This window comes from Sinohyriopsis cumingii, chromosome 12 (assembly GCF_028554795.1).
Source record: "Sinohyriopsis cumingii isolate HCF-2022 chromosome 12, ASM2855479v2, whole genome shotgun sequence".
Classification (NCBI taxonomy): Eukaryota; Metazoa; Mollusca; class Bivalvia; order Unionida; family Unionidae; genus Sinohyriopsis; species Sinohyriopsis cumingii.
In genome coordinates, this window is record NC_142972.1 from 33,613,776 (window position 1) to 33,641,053 (window position 27,278).

General features: G+C 35.4%; 1 protein-coding gene across 1 annotated transcript; it reads right to left on the bottom strand.

Moving 5' to 3' along the window:
* Nucleotides 1-7,207: 7,207 nt before the first annotated feature.
* On the bottom strand, nt 7,208-27,073 carry LOC149786223 (uncharacterized). Its single transcript, XM_089976603.1, has 15 exons — nt 26,949-27,073; nt 24,186-24,276; nt 23,496-23,654; nt 22,740-23,186; nt 21,118-21,246; nt 20,459-20,572; nt 18,843-18,956; nt 15,578-15,691; nt 14,998-15,111; nt 14,124-14,237; nt 13,593-13,706; nt 11,288-11,398; nt 9,962-10,052; nt 9,302-9,363; nt 7,208-8,720 (listed from the first exon to the last, which is right to left on the bottom strand). Exons 1-15 carry the CDS (start codon nt 27,045-27,047, stop codon nt 8,623-8,625), a joined length of 1,971 nt encoding a protein of 656 aa, XP_089832729.1. The 5' UTR covers nt 27,048-27,073; the 3' UTR covers nt 7,208-8,622.
* Between the last annotated feature and the right edge of the window lie 205 nt (nt 27,074-27,278).

The following is a 27,278-nucleotide window of genomic DNA, read 5'->3' on the forward strand; positions in this document are numbered from 1 at the left end:
GTACATATGTATAGCTACAACCTGTGGAAATCCCCAAGTCCATATTTATAGTCTCGAAATTTCCAGCGTCAATGACGTCACTGTACTGAACACAAGGGGATAAATGTCAACAGTGTTGCAAGTGGCTGACCTGAACACACGCTACTGCAGGTAGGTAGGTAGAGTGTATCTGAGAGGGATAAAGTGAGTTTTATAGGGACAAACAGAGACCAATGCACACACACACACACACACACACACACACACACACAACGTACGCGCGTAGACATACGCACACACACACACATACACACACACACACACACAGACAGAGGGAAGAGGAAAAAACAAACCCCAAATATACTATCAACACAGAAGGGAGATAATACAAACCCCAAATAAACTATCCACACAAACGTACGCGAACGCATACAAACCCCAAATATACTATCCACACAAACGTACGCAAACGCATACAGACCCAAAATATACTATCCACACAAACGTACGCGAACGGATACAAACCCCAAATATACTATCCATACAAACGTACGCGAACGCATACAAACCCCAAATATACTATCCACACAAACGTACGCGAACGCATACAAACCCCAAATATACTATCCATACAAACGTACGCGAACGCAATACAAACCCCAAATATACTATCAACACAGAAGGGAGATAATACAAACCTCAAATATACTATTCACAAAAACGTACACAAACGCATACAAACCCCAAAATATAGTATCCATCAAACGTACGCGAGCGCATACAAACCCCAAATATACTATCCATACAAACGTACGCGAACGCATACAAACCCTAAATATACTATCCACACAATGTCACTAACGCTTAAAAACCCCAATTATACTATCCACACAACGTCGCTAACGCACAAAAACCCCAAATATACTATCCACACAACGTCGCTAACGCATACAAACACCAAATATACTATCCACACTCGGGAGGAAGAAGAAAAAAAAACAACCAAATATACGATCTACACAACGTACGCGAACACACACACACACACACACACACACACACACACACACACACACAGAGGGAAGAGGATAAAACAAACCCCAAATAAACTATCCACACAAACGTACGCGAACGCATACAAACCGCAAATATACTATCAACACAGAAGGGAGATAATACAAAGCCCAAATATACTATTCACACAAACGTACGCAAACGCATTCAAACCCCAAAATATACTATCCATACAAACGTACGCGAACACATACAAACCCCAAATATACTATCCATACAAACGTACGAGAACGCATACAAACCCCAAATTTACTATCCATACAAACGTACGCGAACGCATACAAACCCCAAATATACTATCCACACAACGTCACTAACGCTTATAAACCCCAATTATACTATCCACACAACGTCGCTAATGCATAAAAACCCCAAATATACTATCCACACAACGTTGCTAACGCATACAAACCCCAAATATACTATCAACATAGAAGGGAGATAATACAAACCCCAAATATACTATTCACACAAACGTACGCAAACGCATACAAACCCCAAAATGTACTATCCATACAAACGTACTCGAACGCATGCAAACCCCAAATATAATATCCATACAAACGTACGCGAACGCATACAAACCCCAAATATACGATCCACACAACGTCACTAACGCTTATAAACCCCAAATATACTATCCACACAACGTCGCTAACGCATACAAACACCAAATATACTATCCACACCCGGGAGGAAGAAGAAAAAAAACAACCAAATATACGATCTACACAACGTATGCGAACACACACACACACACACACACACACACACACACGCACACCACAGAGGGAAGAAGAAAAATACCATTATATACTATCCACACGGAGTGAACAAATAACCCTTTATATATACTATCAACAGAGAGTGAAGAAAATAACCCATTATATTCCATCAACACAGAGTGAAGAAGAAAAAGTTTTTTGAAAGCATCTAAGCCCTCACCTGCAATGACCAACTCTGCCAAACACCTACACGCCACCCCCCACTCCCAACACTACAAAACCCATTTAACCCGTTATTTTATGCATCAGTGTGTGATTTAGGAAACATCAAGACACAAAATGATGGATGAATAGACTGACTATTGTTTACCGACTTGCATGCCTAAAGAGCGTGCGTGAAGGAAAACATCCTTCCATTTCAATTCTAACTAAAACACGATCCAGAGGGATAGAGAGAGGTGAAAGAGCACAATTTCATAAAGTGTGAGTAAAAACAAAACACGCCATCCTTATTATACAATGTCAAGACCAAGAGACACTTACGTTTTCTTTCTGGTCTATTCTCTTTTAGAAGGTAGTATGAAATTTCACATCAGGGCCACCGCATCGGCTCACATTGTCAATTTTTCCATTTCCATGTCTTTACTGGCACAAGTTCTTCCTCATCTTCAATTTCTTCTTCTTCTGAATCCCTCTTCTCTGTTTCGTCTTGTTTCTGTTTCTTCTCTGTTCTCGTAGGGCACTCTGAATTCCAGAGTCCTTTCTCCTGACAACGATATTAGGTATCTTGACTTTTGTCTCTCTTTCTTAGACGAAGCAGGTATTCTGGAGACAAATACCCATTTACCTTTGCAGATATAGCAAACTTCATTAGCACTTACACACTTTCGTATGACTCTCATCAAATCAACGACCAAAAGAATAAGTTTTGTTGCCACTTTCGCATGTGAATTATGCTTTCGTATGACTTTTAGCAAATATTTGACCAGCAGGTCGATCTGTGCTGACTCTTCCATCTTCTTGATCGTTTGAGAGTGGAATGAATACTCTGACGCTAAGACACTCTCCTTATATACAGGGACCTGCTGCGTATGAAACCTAGTCAAATGTAATTTTGCAATAAGATGAAACGATTTCATTGAGGAAGTAAAAGGCAATGATGTACCGTATCGCCTCACACGAAACCTGAAGTGTTAGTTCAAATCAGTGTCAGCGATTTCGAAGACGGCATAACTGAGCTTTAATCAATGCTCTCCAATTATGCCACAAAACCACGAGTCCTGATTCACGCCAAAAGAAATTTTGTTCGGTCCATAAAAAATAGTATCACATCTGAGAAACGCAAAAACGAACTTCCAGAAAACTGAGAACGACGGCTTACACCTACAACGTAAATGTATGAGCTCAAGTAGTGCGTAAAACTTAGTCAAATTAAATTTTTATAGTCAAGATGAAACGATCTCTTTTCGAACAAGAAAGCAGACACCAAGCGGCAATGGCGATCCGTGTCACACAACACTTTTCAAAATGTATATTATCAGAGGTTTGTTCTAGCGATCTGCACGGTTAAATTAAATGTTGATGTATTTTGTAATAAGACGTACACAATTTCCATGGGATTGCCCATGGTAAACGTGAACCAATACTTTGACGCTCAGTATTTTGATGTGGTAAGAAGAAATGGTACAATACACAAAGAGGGCTTGTAAGTTCACATTCCAGTCTGTCTGCACTGTAATGGTAACAACGGAAGAGCGTAGGGATTATTATGCCACACAGTCCTAGAACAAAACAATGCATCACCCGTTGTAAGCCATTTCATTGGCTATACTTATTTTCTTACCGCGTTCGCCTCGAATTGACTTGAGTAGCTATTCAGACAGTGACGAGAATGGCCATGCTTTACTGGGTCTATCCTATAGGCGATTTATATAAAAAATATTTTTAAAAATTAAACTAATGCACGAAGAATCTTACCATGGGCAATCCCATGGAAATTGTGTACGTCTTATTACAAAATACATCAACATTTAATTTAACCGTGCAGATCGCTAGAACAAACCTCTGATAATATACATTTTGAAAAGTGTTGTGTGACACGGATCGCCATTGTCGCTTGGTGTCTGCTTTCTTGTTCGAAAAGAGATCGTTTCATCTTGACTATAAAAATTTAATTTGACTAAGTTTTACGCACTACTTGAGCTCATACATTTACGTTGTAGGTGTAAGCCGTCGTTCTCAGTTTTCTGGAAGTTCGTTTTTGCGTTTCTCAGATGTGATACTATTTTTTATGGACCGAACAAAATTTCTTTTGGCGTGAATCAGGACTCGTGGTTTTGTGGCATAATTGGAGAGCATTGATTAAAGCTCAGTTATGCCGTCTTCGAAATCGCTGACACTGATTTGAACTAACACTTCAGGTTTCGTGTGAGGCGATACGGTACATCATTGCCTTTTACTTCCTCAATGAAATCGTTTCATCTTATTGCAAAATTACATTTGACTAGGTTTCATACGCAACAGGTCCCTGTATATAAGGAGAGTGTCTTAGCGTCAGAGTATTCATTCCACTCTCAAACGATCAAGAAGATGGAAGAGTCAGCACAGATCGACCTGCTGGTCAAATATTTGCTAAAAGTCATACGAAAGCATAATTCACATGCGAAAGTGGCAACAAAACTTATTCTTTTGGTCGTTGATTTGATGAGAGTCATACGAAAGTGTGTAAGTGCTAATGAAGTTTGCTATATCTGCAAAGGTAAATGGGTATTTGTCTCCAGAATACCTGCTTCGTCTAAGAAAGAGAGACAAAAGTCAAGATACCTAATATCGTTGTCAGGAGAAAGGACTCTGGAATTCAGAGTGCCCTACGAGAACAGAGAAGAAACAGAAACAAGACGAAACAGAGAAGAGGGATTCAGAAGAAGAAGAAATTGAAGATGAGGAAGAACTTGTGCCAGTAAAGACATGGAAATGGAAAAATTGACAATGTGAGCCGATGCGGTGGCCCTGATGTGAAATTTCATACTACCTTCTAAAAGAGAATAGACCAGAAAGAAAACGTAAGTGTCTCTTGGTCTTGACATTGTATAATAAGGATGGCGTGTTTTGTTTTTACTCACACTTTATGAAATTGTGCTCTTTCACCTCTCTCTATCCCTCTGGATCGTGTTTTAGTTAGAATTGAAATGGAAGGATGTTTTCCTTCACGCACGCTCTTTAGGCATGCAAGTCGGTAAACAATAGTCAGTCTATTCATCCATCATTTTGTGTCTTGATGTTTCCTAAATCACACACTGATGCATAAAATAACGGGTTAAATGGGTTTTGTAGTGTTGGGAGTGGGGGGTGGCGTGTAGGTGTTTGGCAGAGTTGGTCATTGCAGGTGAGGGCTTAGATGCTTTCAAAAACCTTTTTCTTCTTCACTCTGTGTTGATGGAATATAATGGGTTATTTTCTTCACTCTCTGTTGATAGCATATATAAAGGGTTATTTGTTCACTCCGTGTGGATAGTGTATAATGGTTTTCTTCTTCTTCCCTCTGTGGTGTGTGTGTGTGTGTGTGTGTGTGTGTGTGTGTGTGTGTGTGCTCGCGTACGTTGTGTAGATCGTATATTTGGTTGTCTTTTTCTTCTTCCTCCCGGGTGTGGATAGTATATTTGGTGTTTGTATGCGTTAGCGACGTTGTGTGGATAGTATATTTAGGGTTTATAAGCGTTAGTGACGTTGTGTGGATCGTATATTTGGGATTTGTATGCGTTCGCGTACGTTTGTATGGATAGTATATTTGGGGTTTGCATGCGTTCGAGTACGTTTGTATGGATAGTACATTTTGGGGTTTGTATGCGTTTGCGTACGTTTGTGTGAATAGTATATTTGGGGTTTGTATTATCTCCCTTCTGTGTTGGTAGTATATATGGGGTTTGTATTGCGTTCGCGTACGTTTGTATGGATAGTATATTTGGGGTTTGTATGCGTTCGCGTACGTTTGTATGGATAGTATATTTGGGGTTTGTATGCCTTCGCGTACGTTTGTATGGATAGTATATTTTGGGGTTTATATGCGTTTGTGTACGTTTGTGTGGATGGTATATTTGGGGTTTGTATGCGTTCGCGTACGTTTGTTTGGATAGTTTATTTGGGGTTTGTATTATCTCCCTTCTGTGTTGATAGTATATTTGGGGTTTGTTTTTTCCTCTTCCCTCTGTCTGTGTGTGTGTGTGTGTATATGTGTGTGTGTGCGTATGTCTGCGCGCGTACGTTGTGTGTGTGTGTGTATTGGTCTCTGTTTGTCCCTATAAAATTCACTTTATCCCTATCAGATACACTCTACCTACCTATCTGCAGTAGCGTGTATTCAGGTCAGCCACTTGCAACACTGTTGACATTTATCCCCTAGTGTTCAGTGCAGTGACGTCACTGACGCTGGAAATTTCGAGACTATAAATATGGACTTGTGGATTTCCACAGGTTGTAGCTATACATATGTACTAGTGTTCATAAACAGGAACGTCACTCAAGCTGAGGCTATAAAACGATAGTGGGGTTTTCAGAAGGAATAACCCACAAGTTGTAGTATAAATGGATAGTGGGATTTCATAGGAATTTTAGCTGATTATAGCTATAAATAGGTACATGGGTGTTTATCCACGATCGTCACACATGTTGATATTGTAAGTAGTTACTAATTTTATCCATTTTAGTCTAAACCATTGCAACTTAATTTTCGGGGATATGTTTATTTTCCTTTATATTCTGGGACAATTTCGTCATTTTAGAGTTACTTTTAGTCACATCCATTTTGTCGTTGAGCATTTCCGTGATTATAGCTATTTATAGCATCATTACAAATATGCAAATTTTTGAACACCCCAGCAAGATTTCAGGTCTTGGTAATGCTTTATATATAAATCTCACGCTTGTACTAGTGTATGTATGTCTCTGTCTCTGTTGTGTTTGACCCTCTACCATCATTGTCCCTAGACAATCCCACCATGTTCAATTCCCCTTGACGCTATACAGACCCACTATGTTCAATTTCTATATGTTAAATTCCCCTTGACGCTAGACAGTCCCACGATTTACTCCCATGTTAAATTTCCCCTTGTCCCTAGACAGTCCCACGATTTATTCCCCATGTTAAATTCCCATTGTTCCCAGATTGTCCCATGATTTTTCTCCATGTTAAATTTCCATCGTCTCCAGATTGTCCCATGATTTTTCCCCACGTTAAATTTCCATTGTCTCCAGATTGTCCCAAGGGGTCCTGTAATGGTAATTCCCATTGTCACTAGGGTATCCCACTTCACTACTGTCGTGTAGTGTTTATCTGGCAAATGCAGAGAGTACCATCTTAGGAGCAGCTGTTTATTTGTATATTTAAAAATGGTTATTATGATTTATAATTTTTAAACACAAATTGCGTAATAATAAAAAGACACACTTCTAGACATGTTCACTTCCCGAAACTGCGAAATTGGACATCATTAACTGATGGCTCTTTGACACAACTTCCAAACACAATTTACATAATACGTAAACGTGTAACATTATTAGTGTTCGCTTGAACACCTAGCATAATTAAATACACTTCTCTAATAGTGTTTATAAAATAGAATATGTTCTGTCATCTGATAAAGTAATTCGTGAAATCTGTTTTCATATGAGAATACCACGATATATAAAACATTTTGAATATTTTGCTTGTATAGGTATGGAAAAGTAATAATAAATTTAACGTGTTTAACAGCTTTTAAAATAGACGTTACCAGAGCAAGAATTATTTATGCATTTTGCTTTAAGTTTGGTTGATTAATAAGGCTTATCACGTTTAATTTCACAGATGAAGTTTGAAAAAAATAATGTAAGTGTCAATAAGGTGAAACCTATTTATTCAAAATATATGTATAAATGCGACTAAATCATATACGACACGCATATTTAATCATGTAAGACACACATATTCAATGCAAAGTAATTAGATGATCAACAAAGTAGGAACTATGGTGAATCTACTCTCAAGAGTTTCATTTTGTCACCCATGTCTCGATGCTTGCAGAAAATTGTCCGGTGCTGGAATTATAGCACAATCAATAATATTATTTTCAGAGTCTACAATTATCGCATTGCATTTATTCTTTACACATCCAGGAAATACTTAGGCACAAGCTATTTGAATTCAAATAATTTATAGTTTAGAGATGCCATTTTCTACATTGCAACATGATGTAGACTTTTTCAGGAACAATGCTTTTTCTATCGTCATGTTCAACATTCACATCAATCTATCGCGTAATCTTTGAAGATAAAATATGTCATTTATACAGAAAGGCAGGTACTCTATTTTTTATACGTGCTTCGCGCAAGGTGGTAAGCCGTGTTCGCTTCATATAACTTAAGACCATGGGCGCCGGAGTGGATTATTGGTTAGTGTACTAGTGTCATGATCAAAAAGGCGCGCGCCCAATCCTACCATTTGACGAGCTTGGGTCAGCTACTTTGGATGTGTCCTTGGGCAAGGCACTTAATAACCAGCTTGTGTTAATGTGCCGTAAAGCACCAAACCAGAATCTTTTAAAACATACATCATAATTCTCAATGCATAAAATATTTTGGTTCAATTGTCTAGTTAAAAAGCTACGAATTGTTGTAATAAAAACAACAAACAAGACAGAAACAAGCAAGAAAAAACACTCTGAATATAATGCAATGACACGGCACTATTTTGAAACCAGGTAGACAAGCGGATACTAATTTGCAAATTGATGTATTAGACTGCATGATTCCATTTGTAAGTGCCAAATCGCCACCAGTCTATTCCGTCTGTGATCCTGGCATGTATTTGTTACTGGTGCTCTGGTGGCAATGACTTATTGAAGATAAAGCTTGTTACTGGTGGGGATGGACGCGAGACTCCCAGAGATCCATGTTTCCATCCTTCCACTGCAATTAGTATTCAAACTTTATGAAAATCGCCAATATGAACAGATAGAGTAAAATACTGTTTAAATAATATCTACATTCGCATCCCTCTACCCGACCTTATAATCCTTATAATATTTTATATCTACTTGTGCTTATATATATATATATATATATATATATATATATATATATATATATATATATATATATATACATAAGCACACTAAGATACATTAATTCTTTTATCTTAGTATCTTTACATCTTAATTTACAGGTCATGGGTTTCCTTAATGATTAAAAGGTGATAAACTTTTATATTTATATCGGCTTCAAAGGGCAGTAATACGTATATTCTGTGTCAGTATGTCGGTCTGTCTGTCGAAATAGAATCGATATATTTTGCTCATGCGATGGCACAGACATAAAAAACGAACGTTTGTCATTGAGTAAAATCGTTTAAAAACAAACGTTTTCTTCATCATACACATTTTAACACGGCAAATACTACTTTTCTTTCCAACTTGAGCTTCACAGAACGCAAACTAGTTAAATAAATTTTAAACACGCCTTAAGATGTGACAAAATATAAAAACACATACCATTGAACTCAAGCGGTGTTTCTCTGCTAAGAGTCGTAGTAGAATCGCTCACATTATTCGTCCTATCGTAAAATTACAATAATACAGTGTATGAAATGTTAGAACTAATTGTCGGTGTACAAAGTAACAAGAAGGCTGATAAATCTTGTTGCACCGACGATGTGGTGCTGAGTGCAAAACGCGATTACTTAGTAATGTTAACTGTTTGGTAGTCTTTTGCAAACCTTGACTATTGGACAAAAAACAAAATGAAGGGAAAGAAGTCAACCCCAGACGTCATGTTGTATTTAACAAAACAACGTCAAAGGGTACGAAAGATTCATTCTGTTTTACATTGCAAAATGTACTTAATCATAAACTATACAACATAGTTTAAACTTTGCCCTACTATTCTTGCTGGCAAGTACGAGGCTATGTAGCATAATTAAGTCAATAAAGGTCATACTGGTTATGAGTTGAGACACCTTTAATCATATTCATTTGGATTTATCAGGTCATATCAGTGATCAAATTCCATTACAATCTTAAAACATTTACCAACGAGTAAACGTCTAAACAGTATAGTTTATACTACTATGATTACTGTCTAATCCAAGCATTGCATATACATGATTGTAAATCAAGGATACCCTATCATTCAAATAAGAAGCGATTACCTACCTTCTCATCGTTATTTTCACAAGCAGAGTAATCACTAGAGCCAGAAGTGCAAGTGGCAGCATGATTAGGGGCAATATCAACTCAAGTTGAACTGAAAAATAGAAATCATTTCGTCACTATGATCATCTGAAATTGCAATACATGACGAAAAAGCATAAATCCTTCAATGCTTAGGTGGGGTTAAACAGTTTCGTTTTGTTTGGCCAAGTGGAATTTCCTATACAAAATATATTGATATATTATCCAAGGCCTTGAGTAACGTCAGTTGTGTGCAGAACACAATCGCACGAGAAAAGACATGGTACCATATGGGTTTGTGATTGCGTTTATGATGCACGGCGAATACTGTATCTGACTGGGCACATTCCTGATAATTATCAGGGGAAGTAATTTTGCGGAATAAACGTTCCGTCCACTTTTATATCTATTTATTTTCTTTTTTTCATATTTGAGTCTAGCTTGCTAGCCGTTTAGAACCGTCATTCTACAATTTCGTCGTTATTGATCAGCAATGTGGTTAACAATGTATATTGTTTCTCCAACTATCAACCACTTTTGAAGGGGTGGGAGGATGCAAAATTATTGAATGAAATAGCCAAAGGAAATGTTTTTGTTTAAAGTTGTTCAAATAGCATTTGATAGCCACGCAATATTTGTAGTATGTACTCTATGAGTATGTATATGCTTATAAAAAATTGAATTGAAAAAATATTTTCTCAGTTTTGTCCGATCGCTTACGAGCTGAAAAATATATAAATAGATTATTTATTTAACTTAATTGGATCTGTTGAAATTTTAATCGATTTGGTGCGTGCCAGCACATAGACCTGGTTCCAAACTGTTTAGAGCTACCTGATACATTTTACACGTTCTTGATGAGGTAAACTATTAGAATTGTTCGTTTAAATGAGATGATTGTTTCGAAAATATTAAAGATATCACCAATACGAGGGAAAAGGAAGTGGAGATATTTGAAATTGTAGACAGAAAGGTTGATATAAATATTAATTCTTCCATTTTGTCATTTCAAATCAGGGGATTCTATGGATTATTGAATGGGAAACTAATAAGGGGTTGTAAATTAATTATAATGCTGATGACGGTGACAGTGATGTTAAAAAAGTAAACTAGAAGACCGGGAGAAGATGATGATAGTCGGGGCTGCTACTACAATCAGCGACGCCGTAGTTAAAGAAGACGAAGAAAATGATGCGGTGATTGTAATTATGATGTTAATGTCGAAGAAGAGGATGAAAAGAAAGTAGAAGGATGAGATGGACGAATAAGAAAATGATTGGTCATATACGTATTTGTGTCATATCGTACCGTCTGAGCAGTTCTTTCCACTCCACCCATTCTGGCAGTCGCATGAGTATGAACCATCTGTATTTGTGCAGTCCCCATGCTGACAAGGGGTATATTCACATTCATTAATATCTAAAATGGAATGTATGCATATGATTAAATGATTTATTAAATGTGGAAATCCAAAGAGAGAAAATTAATCAGGCTAAAGTAGTGGGAAGTCATGTTCCACAATTAATAGAAAGGACCATTGTGATACAACATTTATGACAACTGTAAGTACGTAAGACGGGTGTTAATTTACATGTTACTTAGAGTGTTTCGGACAAAGGTATATTCGGACCTATGTTCATGATGGTTCTTAACTTAGCTATATAACATAACGAACAAACGTCAGAGAAAATGTAGCACAACATTATTTCATTAATATTCAGTAAGTACTTAATATTTATTCAATGCCTGCAAAGAAAGGAAGATAAAAATATAATTGATAGTCTATGGCTCTTTAACCACATACAGAATTTAAAACAAATGTTACGTGCACAAGGAACAATTTTCAAAACCGAGCACATTGTCAAGGACGGAAAAAATTAGGAACAAACATTTTAAACTTAAAGCCGGTCTTAGGTGATTTCTTAGCCCTAATAATACTTTTAGAACCTAATATGCTGCGAAAGAAATCATTTATTTAAAACAAATTTATGTCCAAATATGATGTAGAAAAGCTATTTAATGTATTTATCTGGATACTTTTTCTGCTATTTGTTTAATAAAATGGAAAATGTCAATATAAAAAGGCATAATTCAGTGTTTCCCTCCAAACCATTGGAGTATTTGCAAACAGTAAGAGCCTTCAACGGTACTGGCGGTGTCGCAATTTGTTAAGACAATGTCACCATCAGATGGTCATTAGAAGTGCTTGTGCATTATGGCAAAACAAGAACACATGCAAGCCGCTGGAAGAACTTTCCAGAACCACTACTAGATATCTTAATTATGGTAGATCAGTGGTCAGCATGCGCGACTCGCTGCCAGGAAAATGCGGGTTCCATCCTCATCCAAAACGAGCCCTTGTCGTGAAAAATCACTGAATCATATAAATCGAGTCGGTTATTACTAAAAGCTGTAGATGATGATGACAAGTAGCTTTCAAACAATTAATGGAAAGATTGAGAATCAAGTTTTCCTATTAGCAATAATTTTATACTACACGAATCTTCGACCTATAAATGAGCAAACTCTGGCAGAAATTTCTTAAACATAATAACTGAGTATAATTTACATCTTCACGTAAGAACGGCAAATGTAATCGAAATTTAAAACCAGATTGATGCAAAATATAACCATAAGCCTCACAAAAATTGCCGAGGTATAACAACTGAGTACAATTTTCCGTAATGACGATAGTTTCTACTAAATTACGATTTTATGATCCCGTGTTGCCAGGTGCCTCAATCAAGTAAAACAATCGAGATAATTTTATCAAAATATGTGCATACCTTTAAGTGGTTCCAGCAATATTTAGAACAATGCAAAACAACTAGCGAAAATTGAGAAAAAAAATTCTCCAAGCAAAAATATACGATACGCAATGGCCATAACTTTTTATCCAAATTAAACGCTAGGTCGTAGATTCGAGTGCTTGCAGGTAAATAAATCTTTCTAAATTATCCCAAAGATTATGTCATTGCGAAGTTGGCGAAAGAACGATCGTCATTAAACTGATATATTCTCGCAATCAGGCATATAGGAAGGAACGTTTCGCAACGACCTTTTCCATCGCAATACATACGTTTGGAATGCCTTTAGTAACGACACTTGTCATATTTCCATTTCTCAGTTAAATGACAAGTAAAACATGTTTATTCGACATTAACATTGACATAGAACTAATTTTCAAAACCATACCTGTAATTTAAATGTAGATATCACTGACAAACGAATTATGACCAAACGCATGATACATAAGTGGCTAAAATCAACAATAAAACTCAGCGATTCTGCTAACTCACAACATATAACTATCCGGACATTAGCATAGCTAATCAATATATATATATATATATATATATATATATATATATATATATATATATATATATATATATATATATATATTGTTTTTTTTTAAGTTTGTGACTTTTCTCTGTAAGTGAGGGTTTGACCTACTTGAACATTCTTTTGTCATGTATGTAAGTTATAAACAAATTTGAGTTCAAGGTCTTGCCTTATTCACAAACGTAGAATGTTCTGGAAGAGAACGAGTGGCCAACAATGTGTGTGTGTGTGTGTGTGTGTGTGTGTGTGTGTGGAAGCTTTTCCTTACCGTCTGAGCAGTTCTTTCCTGTCCAGCCCAGAGCGCAATAGCAAACGTACGTGCCGTATACATTTGTGCAATTGCCGCCATTTTCACATGGATAGAACTCACATTCGTTGATGTCTGTAATTTGAATACAAAGACTGCGATTTGTACAATTAATTATTGTCATGAAAGACTGGTATGGAAACCTTCTGAAGAAAGACTATGAATTCAAAAAGTAAAACAAAAGCAACCATCCAGCTTCACGACGTAAATGATAGTTCCTATAAAACTGATAAAACTGGCACTATTTATGTTCTGTCATTGTGAAACAGCATTACAAGTCGTAAAAAACATGTTTATATCCATATTTGCAAACATTTCATTCATTTAATTTTCACCGCAAACATTATATTTGAAATCCGCACCAATCAGTATTGTCTTTTTAGCTTAAGCTGTCGCAGAGATGACACTATACTTTTGGTTGGTTTCTGTTTGTTTAAAAATCGTATGTTTCCATCCCGATATAAGGTTAGGATTATTCATAGTTTAACGTACCTTCTGTGCAGTTTTTCCCATTAATACCTTCCGGACAGAGACAGACATATGAGCCGTTCATATTCGTACAATTGCCGCCATTTTTACAAGGAAAAATATCGCACTCGTTGACATCTGCAAGGACACGGAAGCTATATTGTTCATGTAGGTTGGCACAAACTTATATATATATATATATATATATATATATATATATATATATATATATATATATATATACACACACAAGAAGTTTCTCTATAATGAGAACAAATATAATAGAGTCCCTGTAACCTATACAAATCTAGAAATAACTGAAAAAATATTTAAACATAGGATTCCAAATAACAATGATATATCGTGTATACGTTTCACTAATACTTTAAGCTGAGGTACAGTGAATCCATTTGCTTCTAAATTTGAGGTCGAAACAATATTTGTATTTCCAGGTCACCTTAAAGACAGGCAGACAGAAAATATCGTCGGTAGATCATACGAAGTGTTTTAGTCACCCTGGAGGTGGGGGTCCGGTAAGATAAATCAAAACTATACTAATTATTGCTTATTAAAAGGATTAGTCAAATTAAAAAAGCACAGAGGCATACACATCAAATGAAGTGAATATTCTCAAAATATACTGATCATGTCTCCTATCTTACAATCAATTCATGGAAACACCATGATTCTTGTTTTGCAAATGGTATTTAGTATATACCGGTCTAACCTTTCGATTAGAATGAGTTAAGTAAGGTAGGAATCACTGATTAGTAGCTACTCAGGACAATGGACCTAGTCGTGTGATGATTATAAAGTCAACGAAATTGAGAATATTTAGTTTAATGTCGCAGTGGTACAAAACGATGGGTCAACTTCTATTTGTTTAGCTTTTCGTCACCATTTGAGCAGTTCTTTCCGGTCCAGGCGTGAGGGCAGTTGCAGGAGTATGATCCGTCTCCATTTGTACAATTTCCGCCATTTTCACATGGATGGAATGTACACTCGTCGATGTCTGTAATTTGATTAAAATACTACGATTGGTACAATTTATAATTGTCATTAAAGGCTGGTAGAAAAACTGTGAGAAAAAAGAAAAGATTTCAAAAGAATAAAGTAAGAGGAAGAAACCCTTCTAACTTCATTACGTAAACCAGAATTTGTTTATCACTGGTAATAATCGTACTCTTGCTTCTTGAAACGATGTGTTGTAAACTATAAACATATTTATATCTGTATTTCCGAACTTTATTTCATCTAATTTTTTGTATAAATAAAAATTATAATTAAAATCATCAATAAGCTATCGTAGTGTTGTTATTATCCTGCTTCGATATATATATATATATATATATATATATATATATATATATATATATATATATATATATATATATATATATATGTTTGTTTGTTTGCTACTGAATCATAAGGTTCCATCCAGAGATAAGGTTCAGGCTATTATCACTATCTGAGCTTACCTTCTCCGCAATTTTTCCCTTTAAACCCTTTGAGACAGTTACATATATATGATCCATTTGTATTCGTACAATTACCGCCATTTATACAGGGAAGTCCATGACACTCATTGACATCTGCAAGGAATCGGAAACTATTTGGTTAATGTAGTATAGTACAAACTCACAGATATTCATCGGATGTAAGAAAAATATAACGTTTCTGCAATGTGTTTTGTCATCATAGTTAAAAGGAACATATTTTATTAACTTTACAACAACAGAAACAATGCATTTTAGTAAAATGGCAAAGGAAGTGGGCAAGTAAATTTACGAGATAGTAGTTAGGTTAATTCAAGAATCTCTACCAATGTTAAAATCAATTAGTTTAAACTGCAAAACTTGCAACATAACATCGCATTTCACAAATGGATATACCTTTACAAATAAGAGAACAAGGCTTGAGTCCCATACAACTATGTGGGAGTGTGTATGTCGACAATTCTTTCATTGGTGGTATAGTCATACGTGAAGTATATCCACTTCAGTTATTGTCATTATCCCTAACTGTGCAAATGATTCCGAAGAGACAGCTTGCAGCATATAGTCCAAGATTCCACCTTCTATCGCAGAGTTTCCATTATACAGTTTAGAATTCCACCTTCTATCGCTACAACAGTTTTATAAAAGTGATATGCTAAATCTTAAATACCTTAGAACAACACAAAACTACAATTGACAATGATGTTATGTTTTAGAATATGAAAAAATGGGTATTGTATAGCTTGTCATGTACAAGGCAAACTATAGATTGGATTTTCTGCATTGCTTGCATTGGATCGCACCTTCCTTAGTGTTTGTTGATGAGATCCTTGCTCAGTCAAAATTTTCGAACCAAGACGAGAAACTACAAATCTTTATATATCCTACATATATGTTTTTATTGTTCAACATTTTTATAATCACCTCCACATTTTGTTGCAGTGAGTCTTGCAAAATTTGTATCTAAGTTGTTTATCTTGAATTGTTAGCCTTTCCATATAGCTTTTCATTGAAGGAAGCCAAGAGACTACAGTGCACAGTTAATAAGACTGGTCATTGTTCTCTACTTGATACCTGCAAAGGCTTGCTTAGGATTAATGATACTCTTGTTCTCTAAAGCATATGTTAAAGTTCGGAGTGTCTTTGCTCGGTTCTGATTTAATTCCACACATTTCCTCAGTTATTGTTGCAGTAGTTTTCATGCCTAGTTGGTTTAAATTTTCAGCTACATTCGCATCAAATAAATTAAACGAACGGTTGCTTCCCGAAATGCTATTACTCCACCACTGATGATTCCTGCTGCTGCCATGCTATTTCATAGTCATGTAAGTTGATATTTACCGCCGCTTTTATTTTACATTGTAGCTGCAAAAATAATTTTTGCTTTCAATTCAGATATTAAGAATCGTTCTTTTCGATATCGCACGCATTTGGTACTCTTACACGGTAAAGATCAGATTCTTCTTATCATCTAATGAGAAAGCAACACGTTGGATGTTTACCACTAACCTCAAAGTAAAGATAAATACACAAGTTCCACAAATCTTATAGGTTCTATAGACAAGTTTTAACAAAATTGAGAATAATCCTGACTGGTAAATTTGAATGACAACTTATAGTGAATGAATCTTGTTGGAGCAGTGATAAAGTTGAGTCTAGAACTATTACCTAATGTTGGAATTTCGTTTCAGACTTTAAAATGTAAAACAATCCTTTCATGTATATTTTTTAAATGCTTGCTTTTACTCTGGGTGTTTTTGTGTCTTTCGCAGTTGATCGTGCAGCTCTACAATTTAAATTCAACTCAATAACTTTCGAATATTTCTGATTTTGTACAATACAAATGGCTAAGCAATGTAAAATGTATTACTTTATTGTTTTCATCGGCTCCTTGTGATTTACTTTGGTTTGATTATTCATCGGAGTTAGAAAGTATGCTTTGTCACTGGACTTATTGTGACTTCATACAAAAAGGAGTTTCAGAAAATGCATTTATGATGCACCAAGACTGTTGGCACTACAGCATATTCGAGGATATTGGTACATCAGCACTTTGGAGACCGGGAATTCATTCAAAACACTCTATTCTTTTGGAAATGAAGTGTTATAGCCTTTTACGATTATGTTTGGATTTACTTGAGAATATTTTAAAATCCTCTTAAATTTTCATTTTAAAACTTTGAGGATAAATTGCCTTTTTATTTTTTCACAGTTTTTTGATTTTGTTTCTTTCTTTTACTTAGTGTAAGACCATAGAGTCGTAGCGCTGACTTAGTCATTACGCCTCTTTGATTACGTGATGAAATACCTTAGGCTTCATTGTCAAGCCACCGTTTCTTGCACAGTCAATTAAATTGATTAGCGCATCCATTTTAAGAGTTCTCTTACATTGGATCAGATATATATATATATATATATATATATATATATATATATATATATATATATATATATATATATATATATAGATCTCTAGAAGCTCATTATATATGCCACCTGGATTTGAAAATAATTTATACTTAAAAGAATGTAGTTACAATAGCTTTTTGTGGCGAGTGAATGTATTATGGCAATATTGATCTCTTTCAGCCATGCACAATTCACTGTGTGACAAACCACATCTGTAGTTTTTAATGCACAATATTTGTTTCTCCTTTATATGTACATATTAAATAATTAAGACTTATTAAATAATTAAGACTTATGAAGCTATTAGTATTTCATTTCATATCAATGTAGAGTATGGATAGGCACGATGTTTTCTCCATTAAGCTTGCTCTTTGATTCATAGAAAGCTATTATGAATTATCAGTCAGCATCTTAATCGTTTCCACCAATGCAAATTAAGAACGAATAGTGACATTTTTATTCGTACATACTGGACTCTTAATTTGTAGTTTCTTCCTGATATAAACCAGAACAGAAGCTGAGTCACAAACTGTTTGGTCGTTATTTGGTGCGATGCACGCCTATGGCACTCAGAAGAGTATTACTAATGTACCAGTACTCTGCTCATATGATGTACGTTAAAGGTTGTTCACTGGGTCTTGGCTTTGAATCAGTTTCTTTCATTTACTGCATTTAAATACATACATGATAAGAATAACATTTAGGGTCAGAAAACAACAGAAAATTCATAGGTCTTCATCATTAGCAGAGAGAGAGAGAGAGAGAGAGAGAGAGAGAGTTGTCATGTCGTTTATATAAAATTATTAAAACTGTATGAAGTTTAGAACTGTATACGTACCATCGGAACATTTCCTTCCGGTCCATCCGTCTGTACAGTTGCACATATAGGAGTCTATGGTATTCGTACAGCTACCCCCGTTAAGGCAAGGCAATCTGCCACATTCATTGATGACTGAAATAAATAACTATTTCGTCCTACAAACACCAAAACCTAAATGCTTAAATAATATTATATGGCAAATCTTTACGTTTGAATTGCATTCCAGTAATCATCGAAACTTTTGAATACACGGATGTCTAACAATATAAGTTGTGTCATTGCCCCTCACCGCCATTATTGTGGTTTACAAATACTTACGAGAACAGACTATTTGCATTACCTCTTTTGCGAAAAGTAGTTTCAAATCTTCCTTTTGACTGTCGATGTGAGAACTTTCTAATTTATCCAATAAATAAAACTAGTATTTCATTTAAATTAGTAAATATCTGAAGGAAACCTGTTGCTATATTTTTTTAAAACTTAATATATAGGCTGATTACTATAGCAGATGTAAAAAGGCAACTCACACAGTTAAATTTAAATTTAAGAAAAGTTGAACTGAAAATGTAGCGATAATTATTTTGTCGTCATTCATTTTCAAACGATTTGCTTGTCGATTGTCATAGTGTTGCCTTTAATTGTGGTTGTTGGGACTTAACACGCAAAACAATCTGCAAATATCGATTACCTAATGGACAGTTACTATTACTTTTCAATCGCCGAATGCTTATGGCGGCTTTGTCAATCTTTTTCTGAACAGAGACATGGACGTTGAACAGTCTATAAACTCCACTTTAAATTTATGCTTAATTTAAAATATTGGTTTATACGTTTGTTATTTGTAAGTAAATACAGTAAATATGAGGTACAAACTATTTTTATATAACCTAGAGTAGCCACAGTTGGGTCAATTATTCTAAATTAATGTAGTCGAAACTGAATTGATGTTTAAGCATAGGAATTCTAGAGGTCGACCTGGGTTTCCCGTCTTATAAAATGTAACACATTTTTTTGGCACAGTAATGACTCGTCAAAATATGATCATTGAACTTCAAATGTTGTTGGGAAATAATTCTTGATTAATACTAGTAATAACATTGTTTAAATGGAGAGTCTAAATCTCGTCACAGTCATAACCATATTTGAAAACAATGGAGAAAATGGGAATAGGTAAGCGTCGATTGAAACTGAATTTTAATGAGAATCGAAATGTGGGTGCATCGTCTGTTACCAAGCCGGACTACATACTGCCAAAACCAGATAATTCACGTTTGAATGCACATGTAAAAAATTGAAATAAACCAATTCATTTTGGGTTAAAAATGTTAAATCCTGTAGTCTGTCGGATACGAAGGGTGCGTATTGTAATTGCAATGCCTCCACTCTAACAATGTTCACACTAATCCACGCGAGCCATGTTATAATGAAAATAAAAATCTCTTTGTGACACTACATTTTCACTTGAGAAGTGAAGCGTTTCTTTACATCCCCTCAAAAAATGTAGATATTCTTATTATAACAATGTTTTTGTCAATCAAAAACAAAAGTTTCAGCAGAAAAGGTGTGACCGACAAATTTTGTTTTTGAATGAGACATCTGTTAGTGAAATATGAAAATACATGGCAATACATAACCAGTTTGACATCGGACCCCGTCAAAACCACGAAGGCACGTGCAAGTATATCCACTTGCAGTGGTGACACAGGTTGCGCCATTCTGACAAGGGCTACTCGCACAGTCTTTAATATCTACAATGGAAATAAAATGCATAAAATATTAAGTATAATAAGCGATGCTTAGCAAGTGGTTGATTCTGCCGAAGTACCCTGCGTTTATTATCATTGAATTAATCTTCGTTATATGAAGATCTCACAAGGAAGTACCGCTTTTATTATTATTATCATTATTATTGTTATTATTATTATTATTATTATTATTATTATTATTGATTTTGAAGGAATAAATGTAGAGACGTTGTCAATACTTACCTTCACATCGGGATGGATGGACGTGTTTTGAAGCAATTTATTTTAGAGGTGTATACACCTATTCCTCAAAAGAAAGGGTTCGTTATTTCATTTTAGATGGAAATGGAAATCAGTTTAACAGTTCTAAATTGTTCCAGAAAATCACTCTTTTTTTTGCCAGCTACAGGTTTCATAATTGATTAAGTGAGTGCCCGAGTTTTCTCTTCCCACCGACAGAACATTAACTGTGTGTGAAACTAACATTCATGTGTGATTTTTTCCACACAAATCATCAAGTTACTTACATTTGTGGACTATTTACTTACCTTGGCATGTCTTGGAGACTGCAGAATTGACAATGGCGGCAAGTTTTGCTGGCTCGTCGACATGTAGAAAATAGGATGTGTCTGAAGCGACCTGTTGAAGATGGACAGTTGGTGCTCCTAGCCCTATGCCTACAGAACCAAGGTTTAATATGTTCCTTAGTAAATGTTTCTGTAATAATTCTGTTCCCAGCGATTATCATTTGAATTTTCTATATGATGATACAACAATTCAATGAATACACATGCGGTGTAACTCATCCAATTTATGGGTTTCTACCTGTTTCTTTCTTGCTTTTAATATCACCGCTGTCTATATAGTTGATAGTGTGAAATATACATTAAGATAAATACATGAATGGCGTGGAACACAGAAACGGATTCATCACAAATTAATTTGAATACAAAATTTAGTGAACATGAAAACTTGCGTAAGACTGTAGTGAATTTACAGGATGCAGATTTACTTACTGTATCCTTTTTATTTCCCAAAGCACACCAAAATTTCAAGTTTTAAATACATTTTTGCACATATCAACTAAACGCTAAATAAGCAACTAGCTGATTAGTTCCGCTTTCTCAAAGCCCATTTCGATCAGGTCATTTCAAAACACTACTTTGTTATTAATGCAGATAAGTAACTTTGCGTGCATTGACTCAAGGTTAGATGATTTCAGGTCAAGCCAAAACTTTAATCCAGTTCGTTTTACTAAACAATCACCTGAAATCTGGTCTTGGTTTCATACCTATAAACGATGCGAACAGATCAGTCTGGGGTTGCAACCTATCTGTACATACAGCTGGCACAAATATTGGTATAATTCCATTTTTTTCGTAAGTGAGATATCAGCCTTTCTAGCATAGGTCAGCTGAGGTGGCAGTGGCAGCCCTACTTTTGTTATAGCAAGGAAAGTGTTATTTGGCTTTTATCATCCGAGCGTGATATGGTCACCTCATCAGACTTCATTATTTCCATTGTCTTCTCACCGACTGCCATAAGCTAACATGCGGTTTGATTCCTCGATTGCCTTATATCACAGATAGCACGTTCTTCAGAAACTCTACCTTAATATGGTCAAAATCTTGTGGTAGGTTTTTCACCATTTCTTATCTATTTCACTTCGCAAAGAACATCCTCTTAAGTTACCCAATGACTTACTGCTAATAACATGTCCTCCGTATCTATCCAATTTATCCTAAGCGTATTTTGAACAATTTCTCCATCACTAGCCATAAATAAACATGCATTAGTAACACCGAAATTCACGAAAACTTTAGGGATCCATTGTTAGACAGAAGGTCACGGTCAGAAAAATAACAACGTTTAAACTAAGCCAATTAAACTTTTCTTTAGAAGAAATATATTGAATAATAAGAAAGTCTACCTTATTGCAATAGTTCATGTGATACAAGTTCATGTGATACATGAGCAAATATGTTTCCAGCACAATGTTTAAAAATAAATTAAATGGATATGCACTTTCTTAAGTTATTCTTTAATTCTCCTAAGTGATACCAAAATTAGTTTAGACATTCCAATTCAACATTACAAATCCAAAATATTTGACAATAATCATACATTTTTTTATCGTATGATAAGGATTTGACTTGCATAAAATACGTACCGATAACATATAATCTGAGAGACGGGTATAATGATTTAAGGGTTCTGGCGATCGCCAAGGTCGCTGTTTCGTTTCTGGAACCTCCATCCGTCAGAAGAACGACGTATATAACAGCATTAGATCTTGCCGTTCGATCAAGAACGTCCTTTGCCAGCTGTAGACCAACATCAATGTAATCGATACTTCCAAACTGATATCGTATGCCTTGAACAGCAGATATGATGCTAGATTTATCTGAATACAGCTTAAGGTCAAATTCAAGTGTAGCTCCTAATGTATTGTCTCCAAATTGGACAACACCAATATGGAAAGCATCTCGGCCAATTATCACTAAATTTGTGAACCCTTTTACAAAGTCAAGCTCATTCTGAAATCCCGCGCTTCCTATGCTTCCCGTTGAATCGAGTACAAATACTACATCTACAGGATCCACCGTACACGTCCCTGCTGTGAGACAAAAATAAGATAAAGACGGTTCCATTTTGAAGATACGTCTTGTTAGGCATAACTTAGTTAACCAGTTTTATTAAAAGGTATTATGAAAGAGCTTTAAGTCCTTATGTCGTTTCAGTAACGTCAACAGAGCTGTTGTACTTCAAATACAGAAAAATATTATAATCGGTAAGTTCATAAATCAAAACTATTTTTGGCCATATGAAAATAATTATGTCGACAATTATATATTATTAGTGCAAACAAAAACTCTACCAAGTAATATTGGATATATACCAAACTTATAAAGACAATCGAGTTTACCTCTGGCAGTCCTTTTTGCGATAGAATGAACAGACTGTATGTCATCACTCTGCTGACACACTTTGCCTGACCATCCGGGTGGACATCTACAAAGAAATCTGTCCTGCACAGTGAGACATTGTCCTGCATTTTTGCAAGGGTATAAGGCACAAATATCAACTGGAAAAGGGAAATCGATCAATGTATGTATGTATGTATGTACATACTTATGTGTGGATGAATGTACGTACGTATGTGTGGATGGATGGATGGATGTGTGTGTGTGTGTGTGTGCGTGCGTGTGTGTGTGTGTGTGTAAACGTATCAACAGGTTCAAGGTATTGTGTAATTCCTAAAGCATTATCGTCTAAATCATGATCGAAATGTATTTTAGTACTTTTATTTCTGATACAAATTAGTATGATATGATATGTTCGACCGTTCTATATATAGTCAATTTATTTGTTTTTACCGCTTCAAACTGACAGGTATCATATTGTATCACATATTAAGGTTTCATTCTTAGACGATTTGAGCTTCTTGGCAAAGTTATTTCTCTCAAGGTATAAAAACTGAAGGAGTACGACATTTAAGTTAGTTGTCACTATTGGAAGAAATTGGAGTGATAAAAGAGGGAGTTAGAGTTGTTTGTGTCAGCTTTCCTTATTGAACAGAAGTCAATTGAAGATTGATATTGTAATCATAACATACATTTACCGTACGCTTCCATATAGTGTGCTTCTGACTTGTGGTTTTGAACAGAGGAACGCCACAACCCATTTGATATTTTAGGGCCTGGGAACTAAATTTAATGAAAAGCAAATGAAGAAAGTGTTGCGTAAAAGGAATGAAACATGCAAATTTGAATGATATACAATTTTTGTATACACTTCACGACGATTGTAAAGATATGCAGCATATATTGTAAAACAAACCTCAAGTTCTCTTAATCTATACAAGTATAATGCTTTTAACAAAGTAATGAATTAATGCACATAAATTGTTTTGTTATTTGCTGATCGTGTTGACAGTGAATTGTGTCTTGCCATATCTCGTATGGAAGATTTTCGCTCGAAAGATAGAACCTAGATTTATCCATTTCGTGCAACAACCTTTGATTGGCAACAAAATTACTTCATATTTTTGCATTTTCCTTTTGATTTGAATTGGTGTGAAATTGTACATCGATTTGAAAAATCAGAGCCTACACAATGCATCGGATACAATTTAGAAATTCACAATGGTTGTATTTATTGCGTATCTAATAAAACATCTTTATCTTCCAGTCTTAGCTTCATCTCATGGCCAATACGTTTCATTACAAGCGTCCTAAAAAACTGTAATTATTACATGTGTTGATTCTACATACATGCCTAATAGGAAAATATTGAATTAAGAAGACGGCACATCGATCACTTTGTTTAAAATTCGTCGTTTAGTATTCAGCTATGATTTTGCCTTTAGAACATTTTAAAAAAATAACTGAATGATAGACAGTGAAAGTTATGACTGAGGAAACGGGTTGTATGATCTGACTGAACATATCGAAGCAGAAATGAAAGTCAGTGATGATGAAAACAGGATACCTAATTATTTGTCTGTTCCTTGTACAGCAGAATGATTCATGCGATATCGCAAAAATGTTACGAATAATGTAAATCCTGTAATAAACAAAGCGGTTCATATCTTCATTCCTTCGGTTGATTCAACGGCATCATTCATCAGAGTACAGAACATAATTTCAATCATTGATCGATTATTCAATAAAATGATTTGCTTAATTTATTCCCTATTGAATTTATTCGTTTGCATGTTTGTTTATACATATCCAGTGTGTGAATATGACCTGGATGTTTAACGTAGCATTAACACTTTTTCAATATATATATATATATATATATATATATATATATATATATATATATATATATATATATATATATATATATATATATATGCACAAACAGACACAGAGAGAGAATTATAAATATACGCCTAACAGAACGGAAAGTGCTATTCCTGGATTCTATAAGAGAATGCTTGATAATATTAGGCAGAATTAATATTTAATACAAATAATACTACCATACAGGTTAGAGGATTTTTACCCCAGGTATGATGGTAAACGACACCCATCGCCTTGCCCGCACTGACCAGCTCACATTCCAAGTTATATTGGATTAGTTATAGATTAGTTATAGAGAAGTAATTACTAGGTCGCTTCACCTCTGTCTGCGTAGGTTCGAGTCTCGGATTCAGCCAATGTGGGTATGTGAGAAAGCTTGCCAGTAGCTTCTCAAGGTTCGGTGGTTCTTTCCGGTGTTTTCCCGGGTTCTTCCCCCACCATTAATACTGGCCGCCATGTATAGCCTATCGTGTGCTGAAAAATGGCGTTAAACCCTACAACAACAACAACAACTAGGTCGCCATGCGAATGTGTCTGCTACACACGAGTGCATACAGCACCAATTAAGTAGCATCACTTTTTGTTAATGTGTGCTTAGTCGTGATGGAATATGGGCTGTGTGTTCAGGCAAGGCGATGGTTGCCATTTACTAATAACATTTATAAAGTATTTCTATCATAAAATAAGACGTTAAAGATGAGAAACGTCTGAAAATGCATCAACTTTTGTGTAAATCTTTATATAAATCTTTTGCGTTCACCATGCCACCAGTGTCCCTTTAAAAATGATATACAAGGCTCCAGAAAATGAGCTGATGACAAAACGACGTTATTAAAAAAGGACTATAAAACCGTTTTCTTTGCTAAAACCTTCTAAAATGCATAGTACCCATAATAAATAATTAAATAACAATGTATTTTATGACCGACACTTTTGACCGCTCCGGTGGCCTAGTGGTTTAAGCGTCTGCCTCGGATGTTGGAGATCGCGGGTTTGAACCTCGGCCGAGTCATACCAAAGACTTATAAATGGTACTAACATCTGCCTCGCTAGGCGCTCAGCATTAAGGGGTTAGTTTAAGGACTGGTCGGCCTGGTATCAGGATAATGTGCCAGGATGGGACATGATGCTACGTGTCTGCGGCACGAGCTCCCAGTACTAGTAGTCATCACTATAAACTGCCACAATGCGGACATCGTAGCAATAATATGGCTGCAAAGTTGTTAAAGCTACGTTAAAAAATCCAAATCACATACAAATCACAAAACAATAGTTTTCGATTCAGTGGCAAACTATTTGCATATTTGCAATAGTAAATAGTGCATTTATGTTGCTCTTTGTATGACGAAGCATGCTTCTCCCCGGTGCCCACTGTTGATAAAGCCACTGCTGATAAAGCCTATTTCTTAATTACCTAATAACTGTTTAATAAAGAAATACCATATTTATATCATGCATTTTATTTGTTTTAGTGTTATTTCTTCAGAATTTATAGTAAAATCGATACAATTATTATGTGTACCTCGATAATAGCTAGCAAGAATATTTCAAAATAATGAAAAACTTACCTTATTTCTGATTGGCTGCCACGATAACACCATTTGATGTGTTAGAATGACTGAAATAATGGTCATATTCACCGCATGAAGCATTAGTTTTAAATGCATTTGCTTCTTGGTTTTTATTCATCGGCTATAAGCTTTGAGTGTCTAAACAGTTACGCTCATTAGTTTATATATCCGTCCAGGCTCGTTTTACTAGTCAGAAGTCTTATCTGTCTTTGGAGCTGATAAGTAGTGGGGAAATCTGCCAGCAGCCAGCAAATCATTTCATTGGACAAGTCAACTTAAAAAGAAACGTTGTGACTTCCTGTTTGGTTATGCTTACTTAAACTTTGT